This window comes from Stegodyphus dumicola, chromosome 2 (assembly GCF_044657685.1).
Source record: "Stegodyphus dumicola isolate Sdum_Otavi_A_Nest chromosome 2, ASM4465768v1".
In the NCBI taxonomy this organism is placed as follows: Eukaryota; Metazoa; Arthropoda; class Arachnida; order Araneae; family Eresidae; genus Stegodyphus; species Stegodyphus dumicola.
In genome coordinates, this window is record NC_140769.1 from 175,322,597 (window position 1) to 175,343,519 (window position 20,923).

Below are 20,923 nucleotides of genomic sequence, written 5' to 3' on the forward strand. Positions count from 1 at the left end.
CTTAACTTTCTTTTAATAGTCGTCTTTTTAAATTAAAAAAAAAATTGTCATAATATAACAGAAACTGAAAATTTTATTTTTATTTTATATTTTTCAGCTTTAAATTGTCATTTAATTTTTATTTTCGCATATGTTGCGTTACTTCTGTTTTATACGTTTTTGGATTTGGTCCACTTATATTAAAATACCTTTTTATCGAATTTTCAAGCTTTTTTGCTTGTTTATGATTTCAGCTATTATTTTTTTAACCCTGCCTGTTTATTTTCAACATTTTCATGTAGCTTTGTTATATCCAATTTTTTGATTTAATTTAAATTTTTCAAGCATTGGATTACTATTTTTGGAAGTTTTGTTTCTGGATTCTGTCTACTCGAAATGTTTCTTTAAATTTGTCTACTATTTCGCAATTTTTTTTTTTTTTTTTTTTTTAATTTGTCTCTTTTTGATGCTATAACTTTACATTTTGGGGCACTGCTTACTTCCTGTAATACCTGTAAAGAGTGGACTGATAGAGATATAAATTACTTTGATAGTTTTTGTAATTTTAAATTTTAAAATTTAATTTGTGTCTTTGTCGGTTAAGAAAACAATTGTTTTATTTATTAATCAGAGCTATGATACCAGAAACTGCCGACTTTAATTTTTGAATATAACTGTTAGTTTAAAATATTATGTAGGGAAGTGTATGAACTGGATTTAGTACTTAGACTTGAAGAACGTTAAAGATATCGAAATGGCAATATGTGTCATGCTTAGATGTTTTAAAACGTTCAGAAAATACGGGCCTCATTTAGATTCCTATTAAAAGCGACGTTGAATAATTAACTTGCACAAATATTGGCAGTTTTTTTTTTTTTTTTTTTTTTTTTTATTGCGGATGAACGATGGTGTTTAGATGACTGCAATCTTCGCACTGTGGTCTCTAGATCGTATCCCACTTGATTTTTTCTGCAGAGGACAGATACTCAGCTATTCAAGTGACAGCCTAAATATTTTCATGTGTATTTAGGACGTAAAGGTATTTAATACACATAAAAGTCTCAGCAAATACTTTTATGTGTATTAAATACTTTTATGTGTACTAGAGAACCTGAAAATTGGCATATTAATATCTCTTCCAACCCCTTACAGGCTTTTGAGACATATTTATTAATTGCTATTGCTTCATGACATATCTATTTATTTGACTTTACATGCATACTACCAAAACAGCACATATTTCAATGTGCAAATAGTTTAACAAAAACTTAGAGAATGGTCGCTATCATGTGTATGCATCATTTCGATCCCATGTTTGATATATTTAAATACTAGCAACAGTTTCGAAATTATGGGAGCCAATTGGGACACTGTGTTTCTATGCTAAATGAAATAAGCAAGTTACGTAAACGTATATGAATTTTCTTTACATAAATATTGTCATTAAATTCTATAAGTAATGAATATATACGAAAAAACGACACAGTTTTCTCATTTGAAAAATGACACGGGTAACGTTACTTAATACTAATTAGTACCATACCATCATGCGTTGAATGAAAAGTCCTACTTCAGCTCCTACCACCCGTATATTAGAAACAGCCTGCTCGTACAATGGTCCATGGCCATTTGTCCAATCAACGATGATCACATTACAACTTTCTTTATTTAAAAGAGCATTCTTTATCGTCTGTGAAATAAAGTGTAAATCTGATTGTTAATATCTACATAATCATTCGTAAAAGTGTTAAACTGATTGAAAGTAGTAAAGAAATTTGAGGATTTAATTAGAGAACTAAGTTAGCAAATAGTTTATTAGCCATTATATACAGACGGCTATCAATATACAGGTAATTAATTATACTTGTATAATTTTATTAATAAAAGAGTTAACTTTTTATGTAATGATGCGTGCGCTGGTCTAAAATAATGTAACTCAATAAACAGTTTTCATATGTATCTACCAGTGAATAAAAGGAATTTAATTATTCTAAAGATAAAAACTTGAAGAAATCAAATCATCTTACACATAAAAAATATCCTGATGATTGTATCTATAACTAATTGAAGTAGAATGTACGCGTTTTCAGCGCTAAACATCATATAACAAAATATGAGGCTTCTTAGTTGCTGTACTACAAATTGTATCATAATTTTTATTTGTAAAATTATTAAAACGTTCTTAAGCTACATTATTTCTATATGAGGAGTTATTTAGAAAATGTCTGACTTTTAGATATCTAAACGTTTTTCATCTGAAAATTAAATTGCAAAAGTTAAAACTTAAGGGGACTCGGTACCCCAAAAATCTATAAAATTACCGATTTTTCAATTTTTTGCTGGAAAAGTACCTTAATACACTTACTACACTGAAGAGAAATTTCGAAATGATCTGACGATAATAAAGGCTATAAAAAGGTTTTTAAAAATTTTCACACCCCTTTAAACGCCACACCCCCTCAGTGTTATTTTTTTTTTTTTTTTTTTTTTATTTATTTTTTTTTTTTTTACTTTTTAATTTTTTTAGTAACTTACTAAAAATCAGCGTAAATGGAAAGGAGTGTAATTAAATATGACTTCGACTATCAAAAAACTCTGTTTATGTGTATAAACTGATTTATTTAAATACAAATTGAAGTTGGAAAAAAAAATTTCACCTTAAAACTGGCAAGTTTATATATTCATATTGATCTCAGCAAATACTTACAGTATTATCAGTCAGCTTTGCTAAGCTTATTCAAAAATTGAAATTATCTGTGATTAGATACGAATAGAAAGAGGGGGTGTAATGAAAGTGATCAAGTTTTTCACCGTAGCATTATTGAAAAAATGCAGAAACAAACATTAAACTCTTTAATTAATTAAAATGCACATAAATTAATTAAAAATGCAATTTATATATGAGAACAAATGGCTAGAACAAGAGAAGAAATCACATATGCTGCTGAGTGGTTTTAAATAAAATGTTTTATGTCTTAAAATCTCCAATTTTGCTTTTTAAAAAAATGAATAAAACGACAAATTAATAATATTAATATTGATTATAAGCGTTTTAGAAAATAAATTATAATTAATTCATACATTAAAATTGTTTTGAGGTTGTTTTAAAAAACGAAAACAGGTAAAGAAAATTTCTACTTGCATTTTATGATTTTTTTGCAATATTTCTAGCCAGATAAAGTTTTAAACAAAAGCTTGTAATTTACGTTCATATTAATCAATTGAGCTTTTATTATATACATATATATATATATTGAAATTCAGTAATAACATTTTTAAGAATTTTGAAATGATTTAATGACTATTTAGACAGTGTACATTCTGTGAACTGCGTTTTCTCAGGTTGCAATTTTTTAATATATCTTTTTACTTAAAGTCCTAGAACTTATACAGATACGGACCAAATTATTTAATAAATTTGCTGCTAAACCCATCCTTAATTCTGTTAAGCATATATTTAAAATTATATGCTTAACAGAATCAAGGATGGGTTTGGAAAAATAGTGAAAAGAAAAATTATTAGAAGTGAAAATGCAATTGAAATCATATTTTTTTTTTTAAGATTTTATATAAAAATGTGCTTTTTATTTTCTCAGAAACTAGTTCATCAATTGCAAAATCGATCCGTAAAGTTATTAAGAACACTATTATAAATGCAATAAAAAAATTTGAAGGAAAAGTATTGAAAATTGTGGAAGAAAAAAGAATTTTTAATTGTTGAATATTACTAGCAAAAAATTTTTTTCAGCTTAAAATCATTTTGTCTCATAAAAACCACTTAATATTTTTCATAAAAAGTAGATTAAATTTCTTAAATTAAAAAAAAATCATTCAAAAGGCACCGAGTCCTCTAATTACGCTTTTTTGCTTCTTGGAGACTTGTTAAAATATCACTTAAAATCTGTTTGAAATTTGGGGCAATTAGCATCAGTAAAAGAAAATTATGTTAATAACGTACATTTAATTGCTTATTAGGCTAAGTTTAATTAGCCTTAGTTTTATATTTCATTTTTTAATCATCGGTTTTTGTTTAAATTTAATATCTGTAGCTACTTATGATTGTTTAAATGCTTTCTACGTTTATTTAAAAGTACATTTATTGAATATTTCCTTTCTTTAATAAATGTTTGGGATTTCATATTTACAGCTGCTACTTGAAACGTGTTTGAACGACTTAGTTTCTTGAGATGAAATAATTCGTCTCAAATTAAGATCATTGATCAAAAGTGTGATTTTAAAATTAGATAAAGTAACCATTTCATATGTTTTTATTTACATATTATGACGGTTTGTCACATGTAAATGGATTAATTTTTTTAATGTGAAGTATTTAGGAACTTGTAAAGAAACTAGTATGTTTTTCAAACCGTAGTATGAAACAACTTTTTGGCAGTAAATTGGTAGAGAAACCTATTAACTCTTCTTAGTGTTCATAGATGGCGCCATCAGTTGAATGATAAGGGATTAGTTGAGAATAAAAAGATTTAACATGTTTCCTTTCATTATTAACTGTATCCTACAGCTACAGTTATTTATTTCCGCATTAAATTATATTTTTCGCACACGTAGGTTAACAGGGAATGTGTAATTCCACATATCTTATAATCCAGAAAACAGTGAATACTTTGGTTCTTAGATTTTTTTTTTTTTTTTTTCCAAATTTTTATACAAATACTTGAATAACTAAAAATATTTAATCTTTTTTTTTTTTTTTTTTTTTTTTCTGATGCAAAATGCTTTGGAAATTAATTTTTTGAAATTTTTAAATAATTGTAGTCAAATTTTCTTTGTTGATATATTAAAAGTAATAAAATATTTACTGCGGAATTTTTTATTATGTCGCAATTGGAGCCTTAGAAGGTTCTTTTTTAAATTTTAATTTAGAGAGTGTGAACTTAATAACTTTGTTGGTTATTTCCCGTAAGCTGCTTTGAAATACGAAAATAAATTGTCTTAGAATAAATTTACAATATAAGCCCCTAGCATCTCATTCAAAATTTTATTTCTTTTTACTATGCATTTAAGTCACTTGAGTAGTTTGTCCAGAATATGCTGTTTCTAAAGTTTTCAATTAAAGGAGTTAGAAAATACAAATCTCTCCTTTTTCAATTGCCCCAAAAAATGCATTAGATTATTAGCGCTACTATGATCAACATTCATAATTATTAATATTATTATTATTTGTTTTTAAACGTTGTTCTCCGTTTGTAAGTATCAAATTTGCAGTAACTCAATATAAAACTTTCCTGTTGGAAATTATTTCCGATTTAAGAATACTACTACAGGTTGCACTGTTGAACAGCATGCAACTTTTGCAGTCATGAAGATGTGTGTCATATAGATGTGTGTCTTTTGTAGTCATGAAGATGTCGTCATCATGAAGGTGTGTGTCATGATGTGTACAAATAATGAGGAAAAAAGTGAATAATTGAGATATTTTTAGAGACATGAAACTTACTCGCAAAAGTTTTATAAAAACGTCTCCAAGGTAGCAATTACAACACAATTTATTTTATTAATTGTTTTTGCTATAATAAAATGCATAATTAAAAATAAACATTGAATTTCGAACACATTATATCATTTTCTTTCTTACAGCCATCATCCATTGAGTAAATTTGCATCATTGCTTTACCAAAATTCATTTACATTTTCTGAAGATCAAACCAAAATTTTAAACATATACGCTACAAAGATTAGAAGCATATGAACTAGCAGTATAAGATATAGGCTTGTTGCCAATGTCTTATATTGCTTTTACAAAAAAAAAAAAAAAAAAAAAAAAAAAAAAAAAAAAAAAAGAGGAAAAAGAAGCTTTTTTTGAACGATAATGTTATATAAACCTTTTCTCTCTCTCTCTCTCTTTTTTTTTTTTTTTTTTTTTTTTTTTTTTTTTTTTTTGTTGTTGTTGTTGTTTAGTTGATGTATTTTTTACTAAATTATTTTTTATTTTACATGATTAGTTTGAAATAAAAATAAATACTGTTAGAATAAAGAAAATATGAACCAATTCATTGTTAGTTATAATTTAATGCATACTTACTAAAGGCCATTCTTTGTTGCCACCCATAAATCCATGCAAAATAAAATACGTAATCCAGCCACGGAAAAATCCACTGTCTTTTACGTCCCATGAAGAGAAGTTCATGTTAGTAACATACTGCGGAATATCTTTATTTTTTGGACTGAAAAATCGGAATTCTGTACCAATCTCTTCTCTCGGATCTGGTGCAAGATTGAGGATTCTTTCAGTACCTGGTGAATCGAATGGATATCCTGTGTCAAAACATCCCAGCTCACCCATGCATACCTCTTTTCGTTCGGATTCTTCATGTGTTCTAGGAATAGCTAAATGAATATACATCATTGTCAACAAATAGTGTTGTGAAATATTGTCAAAGTAAATAAAATTAACTAAGATATTTAAAAGGTAAGTCTTTAGAGAATCTTCTTTTGCATGTAAAAAAAAAAGAACGTCAGAATTTTATTCACTATGTGAAATTAGCTATTCTCTTCACTATAAATTATTAGTCATAGGACAGTAGCCAATTAATGACTGGGTTGGCTTTCTTCAGTAACTAGACCCCCAACACTGTAGCTCACACAACAATCCAATGGCTTAAGAAGTTTGAACAAATACATCTGTGCAAAATTAGGTTGGCAATTGAAACTCTTCCATGAAATGCCTTCAGAAGAGAGTTGACAGAGTCCATGGACATTCATCGATTGCTCTAACTTAACCAATATTGCAAAGGAAAAATCAATAGCAACAATGTTCGACAAAACTGAAATCCTTCAATTAGATCCAGAATTAATAATCCATTATTAGATCACCGAGCAAGGTTTCAGATTGAAATATTTTAAAATTGTCAAAGATACAGCTAAATTTCGGATCTCTTTTTGAAAAAAGAAAGAGAATAATGTATAAAATATAATCATGATCATCAGAAAATTCGTACCAAACTATTGATGACTATCAGAATCGTAAAAACAACCTTGTATTTAGCGTAGGTATAATGAAACACTCAATCGATTTCGAGGGCAGCTAAAGGTCCCTCCTCATCAGGAGAAAGAAATACCTAGAAAGAAGAAAATAAAGGAGAAGGAGTCACAGAAACATTGATGACACAGAATTGATGACTATCACTAACTACTGAATATATAATGATATAGAGAGTGATTCTAAATTGTTTTTACAAAGAGGGCTGATAGTACTCATCCAGATGAGCAATAATTACCATAGAACATAGGGTCGCATTCTGCTCTGAGAGGCAAAAAAACAGGAATATTAGAATTCCAACCTGAACTTACAACAGTGTTGGGAGAGCGAATGAACGAGACCAAAAGTTGCACAATCAGTTTAGAGAAAAACTCACAGAGAGTGCACAAAATGGATAAAACCGAAAACTTGGCGTTCAAGCGTTAATTCGAGCTCAGACTTTGTTGGCAAATACTCAAATGCACATCTTTGGTTGGCAAGCTCTCAACCTCGAAAACGATTACAACAAATTATTTATCTAAATTACTAGAGAGAAATTATCTGTTGGGGAAAAAATAGGTATCAAGGTAGCAGTCCCTTCGCCATCTTCTATCCTGTCCTCCTGGACTTACTGTGCTGAGCTCATTTTACATGAAGAAAATTTTATGGGATACGAATTTCTGACAGCCGGAACACAACACGAACTTTTCATGTTAATCTCGGCATACAGCCGAAGTTGGAGGTGGTTGAAAATATTCAGTCCTTGATTAGATAATTAACTTTGTTGCAATCGTTTGCGAAGCTGAGTCTTTGCCAACCAAAGATGTGCATTTGAGTGTTTGTCTTTAAAGTCATAGCTCGAATTAACGCTCAACGCTATGTTTTCGATTTTATCCGTTTTATGCAAACTCTGTGAGTTTTTCACTAAACTGATTGTGCAACCTTTGGTCTCGTTCATTCGCTCTCCCAACACTATTTAAGTTCAAGTTGGTATTCTAACATTCCTCTTTTCTGCCTCCCAAAGTGGAATCTGACCCTATGTTCTATGGTAACTATTGCTTATCTGGATGATTACTATCACCCCTCTTAATTTGTAAAAACAATTTAGAATCACCGTGTATAATTTTAAATATCTGCCATGAAAAATACTGCATGCAGACTTCAACAATGCTAATCAAAAACTTCAACAATGCTTATCAAAAACTTCAACAATGCTTATCAAAAACTTCAACAATGCTAATCAAAAACTTCAACAATGCATCGGTTTGTATGCAATGCTCAATACAGACTTAGAGAAAACTGACATTAGAGAAAACTGGCCCATCCTTGTCGTTGTTTTTGTTGCTTATGCTCACTTGTCTGACGTAGTCAGCCCAAGCCCACGAAATTCCCCGTGGCAAGATTACGCCTGCCATTGGCAACAACCTTGAGCTCCTAACAAGTGACTGTGACTTAACTCAATTCCGCCCTCCCCCCCAATTTTGATGGAAAACACCCCGGGAGAACGGGTCCGAGTGGTCTCCCATCCGTCTCCTACTTCCACCAAACCACACGAGAGGACTTTCGGCTCGCCGCATATTTAGAATGTCGCCTTGCCGCTTCGGCATTATACATTTGCAAACATCCATGCCTTCTCCGGGATTCAAACCCAGCTCTTCGGCACAGCAGTCAGCGACTCTAACCAGTACACCGTTTGGGCGGCGAGCTCATCTCTTAAGTCCCTATCACACATGCTTTTCTGCTATGCAGGTTTGGAAGTCGAAAGAGTAATTTAGAACTTATCTTAAAGAGTAATCTTAGAACCCACGTAGCTAGGTTACCATTTTCACTTACTACAAAGACTTGAACGCCAAACAGTAATCGATTATCTCTCAGATTGGGATCGCGTAATTCTTCCGAAGCAGCAGAACTTTCGTCTGATTGGTTGATCTCTACGCGGTGCAGAGCTGCAGAGGGTACATTTTCGGCGAAGTTTCAAAATATCCGGCGTAGCCTGGACATGGTTTCCGTAGCTATGCGGGACTTCGCTTCCAGCGGAGCTTTTTCTTCTAGGAATCCTCCCGTTTAAACCAGGGCTACCAGAATCTTGTTTCACAGAAACGTCACGTCTAGCAGGGACTGTCGCTAGATGTGATAATTATTTAATACAATTAACAGTAATATACAGAACAAAACTAAGAATGCTAACCTTTTCAGTTAACTATTTTGGCATCATCATAATTTTGCTAACAGATGCAAACAGAACATTGCTGCACACTAAAGATTTGTTACAAACACTGATCCAGATTTTCTAAAAGATCTGCAGCAGACTTTTACTTGCATCGACGTCTTTTAAAAAATGGTCTTTTTCATCAAACCCCCTTACATTTTTCTCTGTAATATACAACATCCCACCCGGGGGTTGACGTAGAGAACTCTGCGAAGCTACTGGCTAGGATCTATACCTACGCAGTCTCGGCCACGGAGGTATAAAATTTATGAACTTGGTGGCTCTGAAGGCCCTGGGAAAGGTCACTTATTGGCCGGCCTCGGTGTCTTGCACGTCCTAGCACGGCGTGGTTCTAGTAGCCCGAGGGGGTAGTGTCCCCGGGTTCTCTGGGTAATGTCCCGCTGCAACGAGCAGCCCGAACGACTGGTAGGTTTAGGTAGCAAATTAACGACAGTGTCGCCTGGAGGATTCCAGGTGGTGCGCTGCTTTCCCGGAGGGGCAATAGTGCGGTTAATTCACGCACAGAGCAGGGAAGCCTATAATTAGTTAGTTAGTTAGTTAATATACAAGTGGTTTAAAGATAACAATTAGACTAAAACTGAGAATGAAAGTTTTGAAAAAAAATGGTTCATTAGAATTTATCTTGTATTATTATTATTATTATTATTATTATTATTCATTTTACAAATGTAAAGATGTTTTCATGCAGCCACAAATTTTTACTGCAAAAAATTCAAGTCATGTCTGCGCGTGATATATTGTTTTTTAATATTTGGCACAATTTAACCTAAATTAATTCTTAAATCCCCTCGTTAAAAATATTCATCCGGTTCCTTGTTTCTTGTAATAAATTATTGGCTTGACTAAAGCCTGTTTCCACTACCTAAGGAGAGGAAAAAGTCAATAATGAGGTTCGAAAAATTGTTTATTTAAAAAAAAAATGTAATTCAGTTTTTAGATATATTAAATAACTTTAAGTATCTTTCTTACCTTATATTTGTTTTATACGATTTCATTTTACTACATTATATAGCGTTATTTCAATAAAAATGCATTATTAGTTTTATATCAATGAGAATTTGTGCTTACTAATCAATTGCCGATGTATATTCGGTTATCGGCCGCGCCCTTGATTACCACTGACTTCTTTAAACTTTCATTGACCCCCAGATTCAATACGCACCCACTGAAAATCCCTGATCTACAATAACCTCTAATAGGCTTTTATGACTGTTACTTTGCATTAGGACTTCACACTGGATGACATTTTTCGCATCCGCTTTTAGGCAAATGCGGAAACACAAGCAAAGTCCACATGCTTGCTAGATACTGAAAACAGAAAGCTATTCATACAGCTATGTTCAAGACTTCTGTTATACCTCAGAAACTATAGTAACTAAATTCATTTTATATTTATTTATTAGTATCACATTTATATCGAAGCAATATTTTTTTAATCTCAGGAATAATTAATAACAAATGTTTCATAGTGCGGGAAAAGAAGAGAAAGAAGATGCTGACCTCGATCGTTAAAATGCGTTTTAATCTGAAGCTTCTGTGGCCAATGTTATATTCTTTTTTGTTTAATAAATGTTATATTTGTTTGTTGCTATTGTGCCGCAATAACCTGTAATATGCTTGGAAAGAACTAAGGGTAAGATGTGTGAACTAGGAAGTAAAAAATAAAATTCAACTTACCCCAAAATGACGACATTGACTCGTTGAAACAATTCACAATTTATTAGTTAGCCAGACTGTAAAAGATATATATCAAAAAATATCACATTGCCAGACATAAAACATCTAATACCAGGCGCACATAAAGCTGCTCGTGAGTAACAGACGAAGTCCAGAAGAATCCTAATTCATCTGCGAAAATACTGTCCTTACATGAATAGCACATTTCAGTAGAGTTAGCTACATTAAAGTTGCTTACATTTTTGATGAAATTAATTCAAATGCAATTACAGTTCGGAAACTTAAACCTCAGGAATTAGCACGTATCTGTGTAACTTCTTGGAACGAACAAGAGTCCGATGAAATTCTGCGCAAAATATTTTCCGCAAAAAACATTATCAGAGGATTGCTCTTGACACGGTGCCTTTCAGGCAATTAACCAAAAGAATTCTTTTAATATGGATTTAATTCGATGGGACTCCAAAGATGAAAAATGGCTAACTCACGCAGCCAGGAAAAAAGAAATCTCGGAAAGTGAGGACTCGGCCAGCACAGCCCAAAAAGGGCGTCCTACCTCGACGTACTCCAGCAGCAGAAGAAGGCGAGAAACCGGTTTCGTCCTTGAAACTCGCCTCGTGGTCAGTGCCGGTTGCAGTTAGCATCTCATGTGGAGGCTTGCCTTCACAGTCAATAAATTTTTCAGTCGAACATATAACTATAAAATTTCTTTCCCATTTTTCAGCACATGTTTCGCTTACAATGTACTTATTCCATGATAACTGCATTGATTTTGCAAGGTGAAAATGTTTGGTCCTCTAAAAGCTTTTTTCTATAATCTAAAAAATTATGAACTTCTGTATCTGTTTTGACATAGTAATAAGACCTTTAAGTTTTACTAACGTTTATTTTATTTTAAACTTTGCTGTCCTCTCTTATTTTACATTTCCGGCCAGAATAAGCGCGAGTGGGACTTTTATACTAATGAGTTTGCAAACTGTCAAAGGTATTTAAAAAGTGGCTTTTAGCCAAGAGAAAGAGAGCCTTCCTGCTACTCGCGTATTAGTCAGTTCGTGTCTGCCTTTAGGCCAGGACTTAGTTCCTGGTGATATAATAGGCTTATTGTAGTATTTGCCTCTAGCTCACTACAAACGCGGTGTCAAAAGGCCAGTCTTCGCGTAAGTTTAATTCCTATTTAGTTAAGTTAGTTATTAAGTGAATATTTATTATTTTTTGCGTTTTAAACCAAAAGTGTTGGTGTCTGAATCCCGAAAGTGTGGGAACACCTGTACGCTGTGAGAAATAAAGGGTAAAGTTAACCCTTCTTAACTTGTTTGGCTATTCCACGCTCACACGAACATAGCTGAAGTAAGCTTCCTGTTCCCTCTCAGGATTTCTGTGATGTTTCTCAAGTCAGTTAGAAAGAACAGTAGTCCTGATACAGTTACTGATATTCAGCAAACGTAAAAGGACACAGTTAAATTTAAGCATTTACTCATCATTTGCTTGATGATATAATAATTAATCTAGCTTAACATAATATTTTAACTATTTCATCCTTTGAAACGTTTGTTACTTTAAAAATGTTGCAGAGAATTTTGTAATGTATTTTACAACTGCTTTTGTGATGTGATTATTATACATTATTATGCAGCACGCTTAATTATCTCATGACATGCATGAAGAATATTTATCTATGCATGACGAATATAACTATCTAAATAACTGCAAGAGGCCTTGTGGTGCAGTGGCTAGCGCATCGCGCAGCAGCACCACAGGTCCGGGGTTCGATCCCCGAGCTGGGCAAAGTCGGCTCATCCTTTAATCCCTTGATTTCCATTCTTTGGGTCAATAAAATGAGTATAACATTCGCTTGGGTACTAAACATCGGGGGTCCTGCGACAACCTGACCACTTGTTCAGAGCATATGCTTCGCACCCCGGGGCCCACAGTCAAGAAAACAGATTTCGAGGCACTGCGGGCATTGTCCCGTTAGGGCTGTTACGTCACTGAGTTTAGTTGTTTTTAGTTAGTTAAATAACTAAGCAATATCCAATGATTACCTGTTAAAGCGAAATCATTTGATTCTGTAATTTATTATTTCTCTTGGACACTGGACGTTTGTCGAGAGGAGATCTGACGAAAGGACGTTTGTCGATAGGAGATTTTTCGAGAGGACGTTTGTTTTCTAGTGCATTTAAAAGCCAGACAAAGGCTGGCCGCATAGCGGCTAGTATATCACAAATATGTAACTATAATATGTAATAATTGTTATAATGCGTATGAATATAAATTGTAAACACTTGAAAATACATTTCTAACAATGATATTGTTATAAATTATATTTATCCGTAAATGCAAATAAATTATTGAAATAAATTATAATTATTGAACATGAATTACATTTAATTAAATGAAAACTACTACAACAAATAATGCAACATTTATGAAGAGTAGTTTTCATTCAATTAAATCAGCCATTATTAAATTCAATTAAATCAGCTATTCAATTAAATCAGCCATTATTCAAAATACGGATTGGATTGGATTATTCATTTATGGCAAAGCACACGAGGGCTATCTGCCTAAAGGGAGGGATGCCTTCGTGGAGGGCTTTCTAAGGGAAACTGGCTCGTATACACGTTACACATGGGGAAAACCACGAAAACGCCCATGCAGCCAGCCCGTTCGCGGGATTTGAACCTCGGACCGAACTACCAGTGTTCAGCGTCTTTACCGCTCGGCTGCTGGTGGGCCCTTCAAAATACCGAAATCAGATATATCTGTTGTACGAACCTGTTCCTATTCCACTCATTTCGGGTATTGAAAGATTTGATGTATCAAAGAAGTTATGTAACAGGTAATTTCATTCAATTTACAGGGTAGATGAGTAAAGGAAAGAACTGTGAAGTTATACTGTCATCGTGGGAAATTTATTGATTCTGAAAAATCCGTGTTCAACAGCATTTTTCCAACTAACGTATTTTCTCCCTACTTTCTGCATGTGTTCGTGGTGTAAGAGGAATCACCTCGAAATCCAGGGATCTAATCTCGGGAAAGCACTACTCATTTTTCATGTCTAGATCAGGGTCTCTTAAACTATGGGTAGCGGGACCTGCAGCAGGGAGTCGCCAAAAATTTTAGCAGTATTGACATTTCTTCAACTTATTATAATAATTTTATAATTACCAAATATATTTACACAATGTATCTGAAAATAGATAAAGATAAGACAGTACAGACAAAAAAATATAAACGTTCATTTTACTTGCTCGTGACGCTGTCATTTCGTCTGTGATTTGAAATTTTCACATTGTTCTATGTCTTAAAATTAGAAATTAAAGTTAATCACCTAAAACTGCAATAGTTATGGGGGGGTCCCACAAAATTTTAGTAAATATTATGGGGGTCCTGTGGTTGCGAAAAAAATCTCAGTGATAAAAAGGGGTCGCGACTGAAAAAACGTTTAAGAAACCCTGGTCTAGATCATCAAAATAACCTCATATTTTACAACGAACTGAAAGGTGGTGGACGATAATTCGTCACCACCAGGGTTTGGAAATTAGGTCCCCTAATCTCCAGTCGTCCTTTAAGAGGAGCATTGTATAAGGTATTTTCTCCCTCCTTTCTGCATGCCTTCGTATTGTAACTAGCAGCCTACTCCACGCGTATTTGAGAGGTCCAGGATTCGATGCCCGCCGAAGGCATTCTTCATTTTTCACGTTTCCAGCACCAAAATACCCTAATGGTTATACAAGCTTTCTAACAAATAATATGATGTAATTTTTATATTCTATTAAATTAAGATTATGCAAGAGAAACTTGTCACTAAGAGAAGAGAATTACAAGTTTAACTTGGATAATCTTCACCCTCTTAAAGCCAGTTATCCTTAGCTCACAATGGTTTAAAACAGTAAACAAAATAAATTCTTTCCAACAGATATTCAAGACAGTTAACTGTATTAATTATATCTCGAAGGACGATTCAATATTTGTAAGAATGAGGTTCTTCTAAAACTGATTTATTTTCAACTAACCAAATTAGTACACGTAGTTCATTAAAAATTACTTTTTTTGATACGCATAAATTCGCTTTAGCGTATAATCAAGAATGATTTGTTGCGAAGTAAATCAAAATATTAAAGACGAACGAAACTAATATAAAAAATCGAAACAGAAGTAATACAAAAAGCGCAATCAGAAACTAAAGAGAATGTGACAGAAATAAAGTACATTATACCTGATTTTGGATTATATACTACATTTCCGTTGGTAGCAGTTACAAACTGGTTGGTAGCTGTCAACAAGATTACTATAAGAAATTTCATCATCATTCCGAAAATCCCTGTACTAAGTAAGATTGAAAGTTTTGTAACCATTATTTATAACGAACAGTACATTTGGCCAGATGGTTTTGCACATCTGGAATTAAAAATTCCAAGTATCTCATCCTAAGATTAACAGGTGGATTCCTATTCTTTTTTCCAATAAGCATTTAAAAATTACTTTACGTTCACAACAGCAAAAATTCTCAATAAGAGCTGACTGATCCGTTTGATCTTTCAATAAGTTTTAACTGATCTTCCAATGAAAACGTGGTACAGGTTTCTTTTTATCAAAACATATGCGAACGCAATATGATTTCCTCACAGCTACGATGTTCTAATTATTTCTTTTTTTGCCAGACAACTATTTTCCAGATAAATTCTAAAGAGCAAATGCAGTTCTTTTTCTAATGCAGTTCTCGAAAAGCTGCGAATTCTTAATTCATAAGTTATTAAAAATAATTCCAATGGAAATGGTAGAAAGAAAGCGGCAGACACTTATCAGCATGGCTGTCAACAAGTAGCTCTCAATAAGGATCTCTGCAACTTTTAAAACATTATCGTGTACATTTAAAACATTAACGTGTACATTTAAAACATTAACGTGTACATTTAAAACATTAACGTGTGACTAAATTAATAAGTAAAAAAAAAAATCCGATGTGTACACCACATGACTTCCTTGTACGGAATGTTAAATTATACGCATTTTTCTTGCATTTCATTTAAACTTATTGAACTGAATTAAATCTACTTCGTCAATAGCGCATAAATCACAATAGAACAAATACAAATTCACTGTATTTGTTTACCATAGTGACACTCTGGCGCTAGGTTCACTTAACAGCGTTACATTTCGCTGATATTATGACTATCTATCTATTTATCTATTTAGTATCCTTTTTCCTGACATCAACTTCAAATGGATTATGAATTTGTTTTATAAAATTCTAATCTGTTGAACTACAAAAATATAGATTTTAGGAAAAATGGTATGCTAAAAGAATGAAAAATACTTTACGGTACCTTTAAAAATGTGTATGTCTTTCGATAGCCTTGATAGAATATTCGCTACTTTTATTTTATGTTTCAAACGCCAAAATGTTTTAAATAAAATAATTTTCTTGTCATCCACATACTATTGTTACATGTACTTTTTAAACAGTTTTAGAGGAGAGGCTTTATAGTTGCTCATTTTAAACTTATCTTTTTTTATGTAACTTAAAAGTAATCACTTTGGGTTTATATGTTTTGCTTATTTGGATACTATATTATTTGGATTAATTAAAAAATTAAATTACCACCAAATACTGAAATCCTCGCCAAAGTTAATAAATTATACACACAAATATGCCAATAAGTTAACTTTTCTTTGATTTGCAACCACGCATTTGTGTAAAATTATGTACAGTTTTACACAAACGTATGGAACAGAAGACGGGTACATTTGCGAATTCGGCGGAAGTACCATGTACGGTCAAGATGATATGACCATGTGAGCGTGAAATATCATCAAGACAGCCTATGTCTTGATGATGAAATTTGAAAATAGGGTAATCAACGGACGTGAAAACATTTGTGTATCCTGTTGTTGGGTTGTTGGGTGACAATTCTCCTCACCAGGAAACCCCAGTCGCCCTTTAAAAGGGGGAGTATATAAGGTATTTCTCCCGCCTTCCCAGCGTGCCTTCGTGGTGTAGTGGTTCTGCACATTGGTATTCCAGAGGACTGCGGTTCGATTCCCTGCGAAAACGATTGCTCATTTTTCATCTTACCTGCTTCCAAAAATACTTAATGTCTCTACAGTGGCGCCCGAACTAAAAGGGTGTTATATGATGATTCTCCTCACCCAGGATTTGGCGATTGGGTCCCCTAAAAACCCCAGTCGTCCTTTAAAAGGGGGAGTATATAAAGTATTTCTCACGCCTTCCTAGCGAGTCTTCGGGTTGTAGTGGTCAGCACACTGAGCCGGTATTTCAGAGGTCCTTACCTCGATTCCCGGCGAAGGCGATTGCTATTTTTCGTCTCTTCTTACTTCCAAAATATACCAAATGTCTCTACAAAATTATCAGACAATTATTAAACTGTATAAGATGGCTAAAAGAAGTATTGAGTGCTCTGCCAAAATGTATTTGTTAGAAGATTTGAATTTGATAATGAATGTATCCTAAAACGTGTTTTAAATCAAAAGTTTGAAACTTGATGGCTAAATGTAAGTATAAAATTATGCCATGTTAAAATATTTGTAATTAGGTACATAGGTCAGGTTAAGTTTTTATTAAATATAGTAAAGCATGCAAGGGCTATCTGCCTAAAGGGGAAGATGCCGTCGTGGGGGTATTTCGAAGAAAAACTGACCTTTGAATAGATATTAAAAAAAATGCAAAGAATGCATGTAATTTTATAATGCATGTAATATATATTATTTAATAATACATATTTCTTATGTAAAATTTCGGGTATATGCTAAATTATTGTAAATTACTTTACTCGAAAAATATAGTGAATGCACAGAATTTAAAGATTTGGACATGGCGAAAATGAAAAATATGAAATATGTATGGGTATGTATGCATATGCTTGCAAAAAGCATGTATCTGCCTTTAACAAAATACGTAAATATTTATTAAATTATTTATAAAATGAAGGATTTATTCATTCCTAAACACCTGTGAAAGTTACTGTGAAGAAATCTAATTATTAAATGTTTCTAAATTTATAATGAATATAAATATTATCTGAATATATAATAACATTAACATTGAATTGTAAACATTAATTAAAATCTGGTAGATAAATACGTTATAAAAATATTTAAGCGAGAATTGTTCGTACTGGAAAGCAATCTGCTAAAAGGTATTGTTAAGCAAATTCTATGAAACGTGTACTTAAGTAATAAAGAAAAGTTTTAAATTATGTTTTGTTGAAATTAATTGCAAAAAAGTCTGATAAGTATAATTAAAAGTGTAAAAAGTGATTCCCCTTACATTCCCTGTGAAAATGTATTCCCCTTACATTTATAATAACTCAGTTAGTTTTAAATAATATTTTAAAAAAAATTTATTCCCTTTCAGAGATATTTAGAGAAAGTTAAGTACTAATTAATGTGCAGATTCTAACCAGTACTTCCCAGGCATTCGCCTGGGTCAACCCCCGGGGAAAGGCGCTTCGGTACAGCAGTCAGCGTCGCAAACTACACTGACTACCAATAGGTATTTGGACACTTATGCAAATGACGATATCTGCGGTCCTAAGGTACGTCACGGACTCCCCCGGTATAATATCGTATAGGAAACAGCATCGGCTTTAGTCTCATGCAAGATGCCTCGCAATTCGGAGCTCTCTGATTTCGAGAAAGGTATAATTATCGGGAATCACAAATGTGGCTGATCCTTAAGGGACATATCTAGCGATCTGAAGTACCCAAAATCGACAGTGGCCTATGTGATTAAGAAGTGGAAGGTGAGCGGTGATTGTCGGAATGTGCCCCGAGTAGGCAGACCAACGAAACTGGGAGATAGAGACCGAAGAGTGCTGTCCAGAGAAATTCGGAAGAACCGCACCCAACCGATAGCCCTCATGCGCGAGGAGTTTCAACAGGCATCCGGGAGTATTGTTTCAATGAATACCATCCGTAAGGAAGCACATCTGCTTGGTTTTCATGGTCGTGCTGCTGCCCATCAGCCTTTGATCACAAAGTCCAACCGCGCTGCTCGGTTAATGTGGTGCAAAGCACATCGAAATTGGACCGTAGAGATCAGTGGAAACGGGTTCGTTGGAGTGACGAATCAAGGTTCACCCTTTACCGTTCGGATGGCAGGGTCTGGATCTGGCGTCTACCTGGAGAACGTCTCCTGCCAGAATGCATTGTGCCAACAGTCAAGTTCGGCGGAGGTGGAATTATGGGCTGGGGGTGTTTCTCCTGGTATGGGCTGGGACCCTTGGTCCGCATTCATGGTAAGCTCAACTCCGATGCCTACTGCATTATTTTGGATGACAATGTGCTTCCTACGTTGTGGCAGTTTTACGGGTTGGACCCCTGTTACTTTCAGGACGGCAATGCCAGTTGTCATGTTTCGACGTTAACCAAGGCTTGGTATGGTGCCAATGGAGTTCATCGAATGGACTGGCCTGCCCAAAGTCCAGACCTGAACCCTATCGAGAACCTCTGGGACAAGTTGCATCGTCGAATTCAGGGGTGCACTACCCGTGCAAAATCGGTGAAAGAACTTCTATGTCTTCTCCAAGCCGAGTGGAAGAAAATACCACTAGCTGTCATACAAAGACTTGTGGAAAGTATGCCCCGGAGGGTCCACGCTGTAATTACCTCTCGTGGAGGCTCTACCAACTATTGATTTTGAATAAAGTTAGTTTTTCTTTTCGATCACAGGTGTCCAAATACTTATTAGTAGTCAGTGTACTATCCCGGTTGAGCAACTCAATGTTATTGTTGTCATTACTGGTTAAGTGAATTTTAAATACTTGGGAAAGATATTATTGTACTTTACATAGCCTAAACTTATTAAAAGTAATGAACGGTGACCTCGGAGCAGTTGTTAATTGAAGGCTCATAGTTAGTTGTTCAGTGTTTGCCAATTCTTTTAAATTTTCGATCGTTGGCTGGCTACGCGGATGCCGTTCACTCTTCTCCAGCATGTGTTATGCTAATGAGAAGGTACGATTCTTTGTTGCCGTTATTTGTTTGAGCCCATAGCGTTCATATGGTTGATCGTTGCTTTGGGGAGCTGTTGTTCTGCTCCATTCGGCAGACGTGGCTAGCTGGGCCCGTTGAATACCTATGGAGTGAAGCTCCGCGGGTAACCCGAGTAACGCAGTTCGTCAGTTTTCCCCAAGTATGCGAGTGGAGGAGGAAGGTGCTCTTATCACTTCCGAGTCACCACTGCCGTAACCGCGGAACGGTTGTTGAACGGACTTGCACTTATTTAGTGCTTTCGGGATTTAGCTAAAGCTTGCTCATGGCGATATCTATGAGTTGAAATGGAAGTGCTACTGAAGAGTCTCCCTGACATAAGCAAGTTTCCGTTAAGGAGGGAACTTTACCATCGTATAATAACAATTATAGGAATTATAGGTACAAAATTGTGAATGAATTTTGTAAGGAGAATTTTTTTAACCTGCTGTTCCCATTATACTGTACAATAAATTATTTTCCTCCTTTTAGTCCATTAATGATATTGTGAGTTTTAAATAAAAGCTTACCTTCTAAAAACTTTTTTATAATTATTTTATTATTAAATAAGGTTCAATTAACAAAGCCACATCTTTTTCTATTATTACGGGTTTTTTTATTTATTTAGATACTTTTAGTAGAATTTGTAATTAAAATTGTTTTATATTCCCGTGCAATGCAGCACGAGACTTATTTGAAGACAAAGCTACGCCGGAAAAATTAAAATACAGGAGCACGCACATTTAACATCTAATTAATAGATATATCATAATTGTACTCTTTTGCTATCCAGAAAAATCGAGAAACTACCAGAAAATTCTCGTGCACGGTTAAAAAGCTAATAAAAGTGGGATCAAAACGTCTCAATTCAGTTGTTTACTTATTGCTGTTATTCACCGTAGCGAATTCGCGGTGAGATCGGATTAGCTGTGTCTTTGAATTTGAGTTTTATTTATATTTTAGTAGTTTAAAATGCAGCTACTGTGAGATATTGTGATATTGTACGAATACCTCTCAGGAAATTTCAGCATTTTGTTTTATTTGTTATGATAAGAATAAATTGTATT

The 20,923-nt window shown here is 33.7% G+C and overlaps 1 protein-coding gene across 1 annotated transcript in view; it reads right to left on the bottom strand.

Moving 5' to 3' along the window:
• LOC118186978 (pancreatic triacylglycerol lipase-like) overlaps positions 1 to 15,237 on the bottom strand; it is a 29,677-nt gene extending 14,440 nt beyond the window's left edge. The window contains exons 1-3 of the mRNA XM_035357143.2: positions 15,082 to 15,237; positions 6,023 to 6,327; positions 1,523 to 1,669 (exon numbers count right to left, since the gene is read on the bottom strand). Of these exons, the coding sequence (XP_035213034.1) occupies positions 1,523 to 1,669; positions 6,023 to 6,327; positions 15,082 to 15,220 (591 nt within the window). The 5' untranslated portion in view covers positions 15,221 to 15,237. The remainder of the gene's footprint in view (positions 1 to 1,522; positions 1,670 to 6,022; positions 6,328 to 15,081) is intronic.
• Positions 15,238 to 20,923: the final 5,686 nt, after the last annotated feature.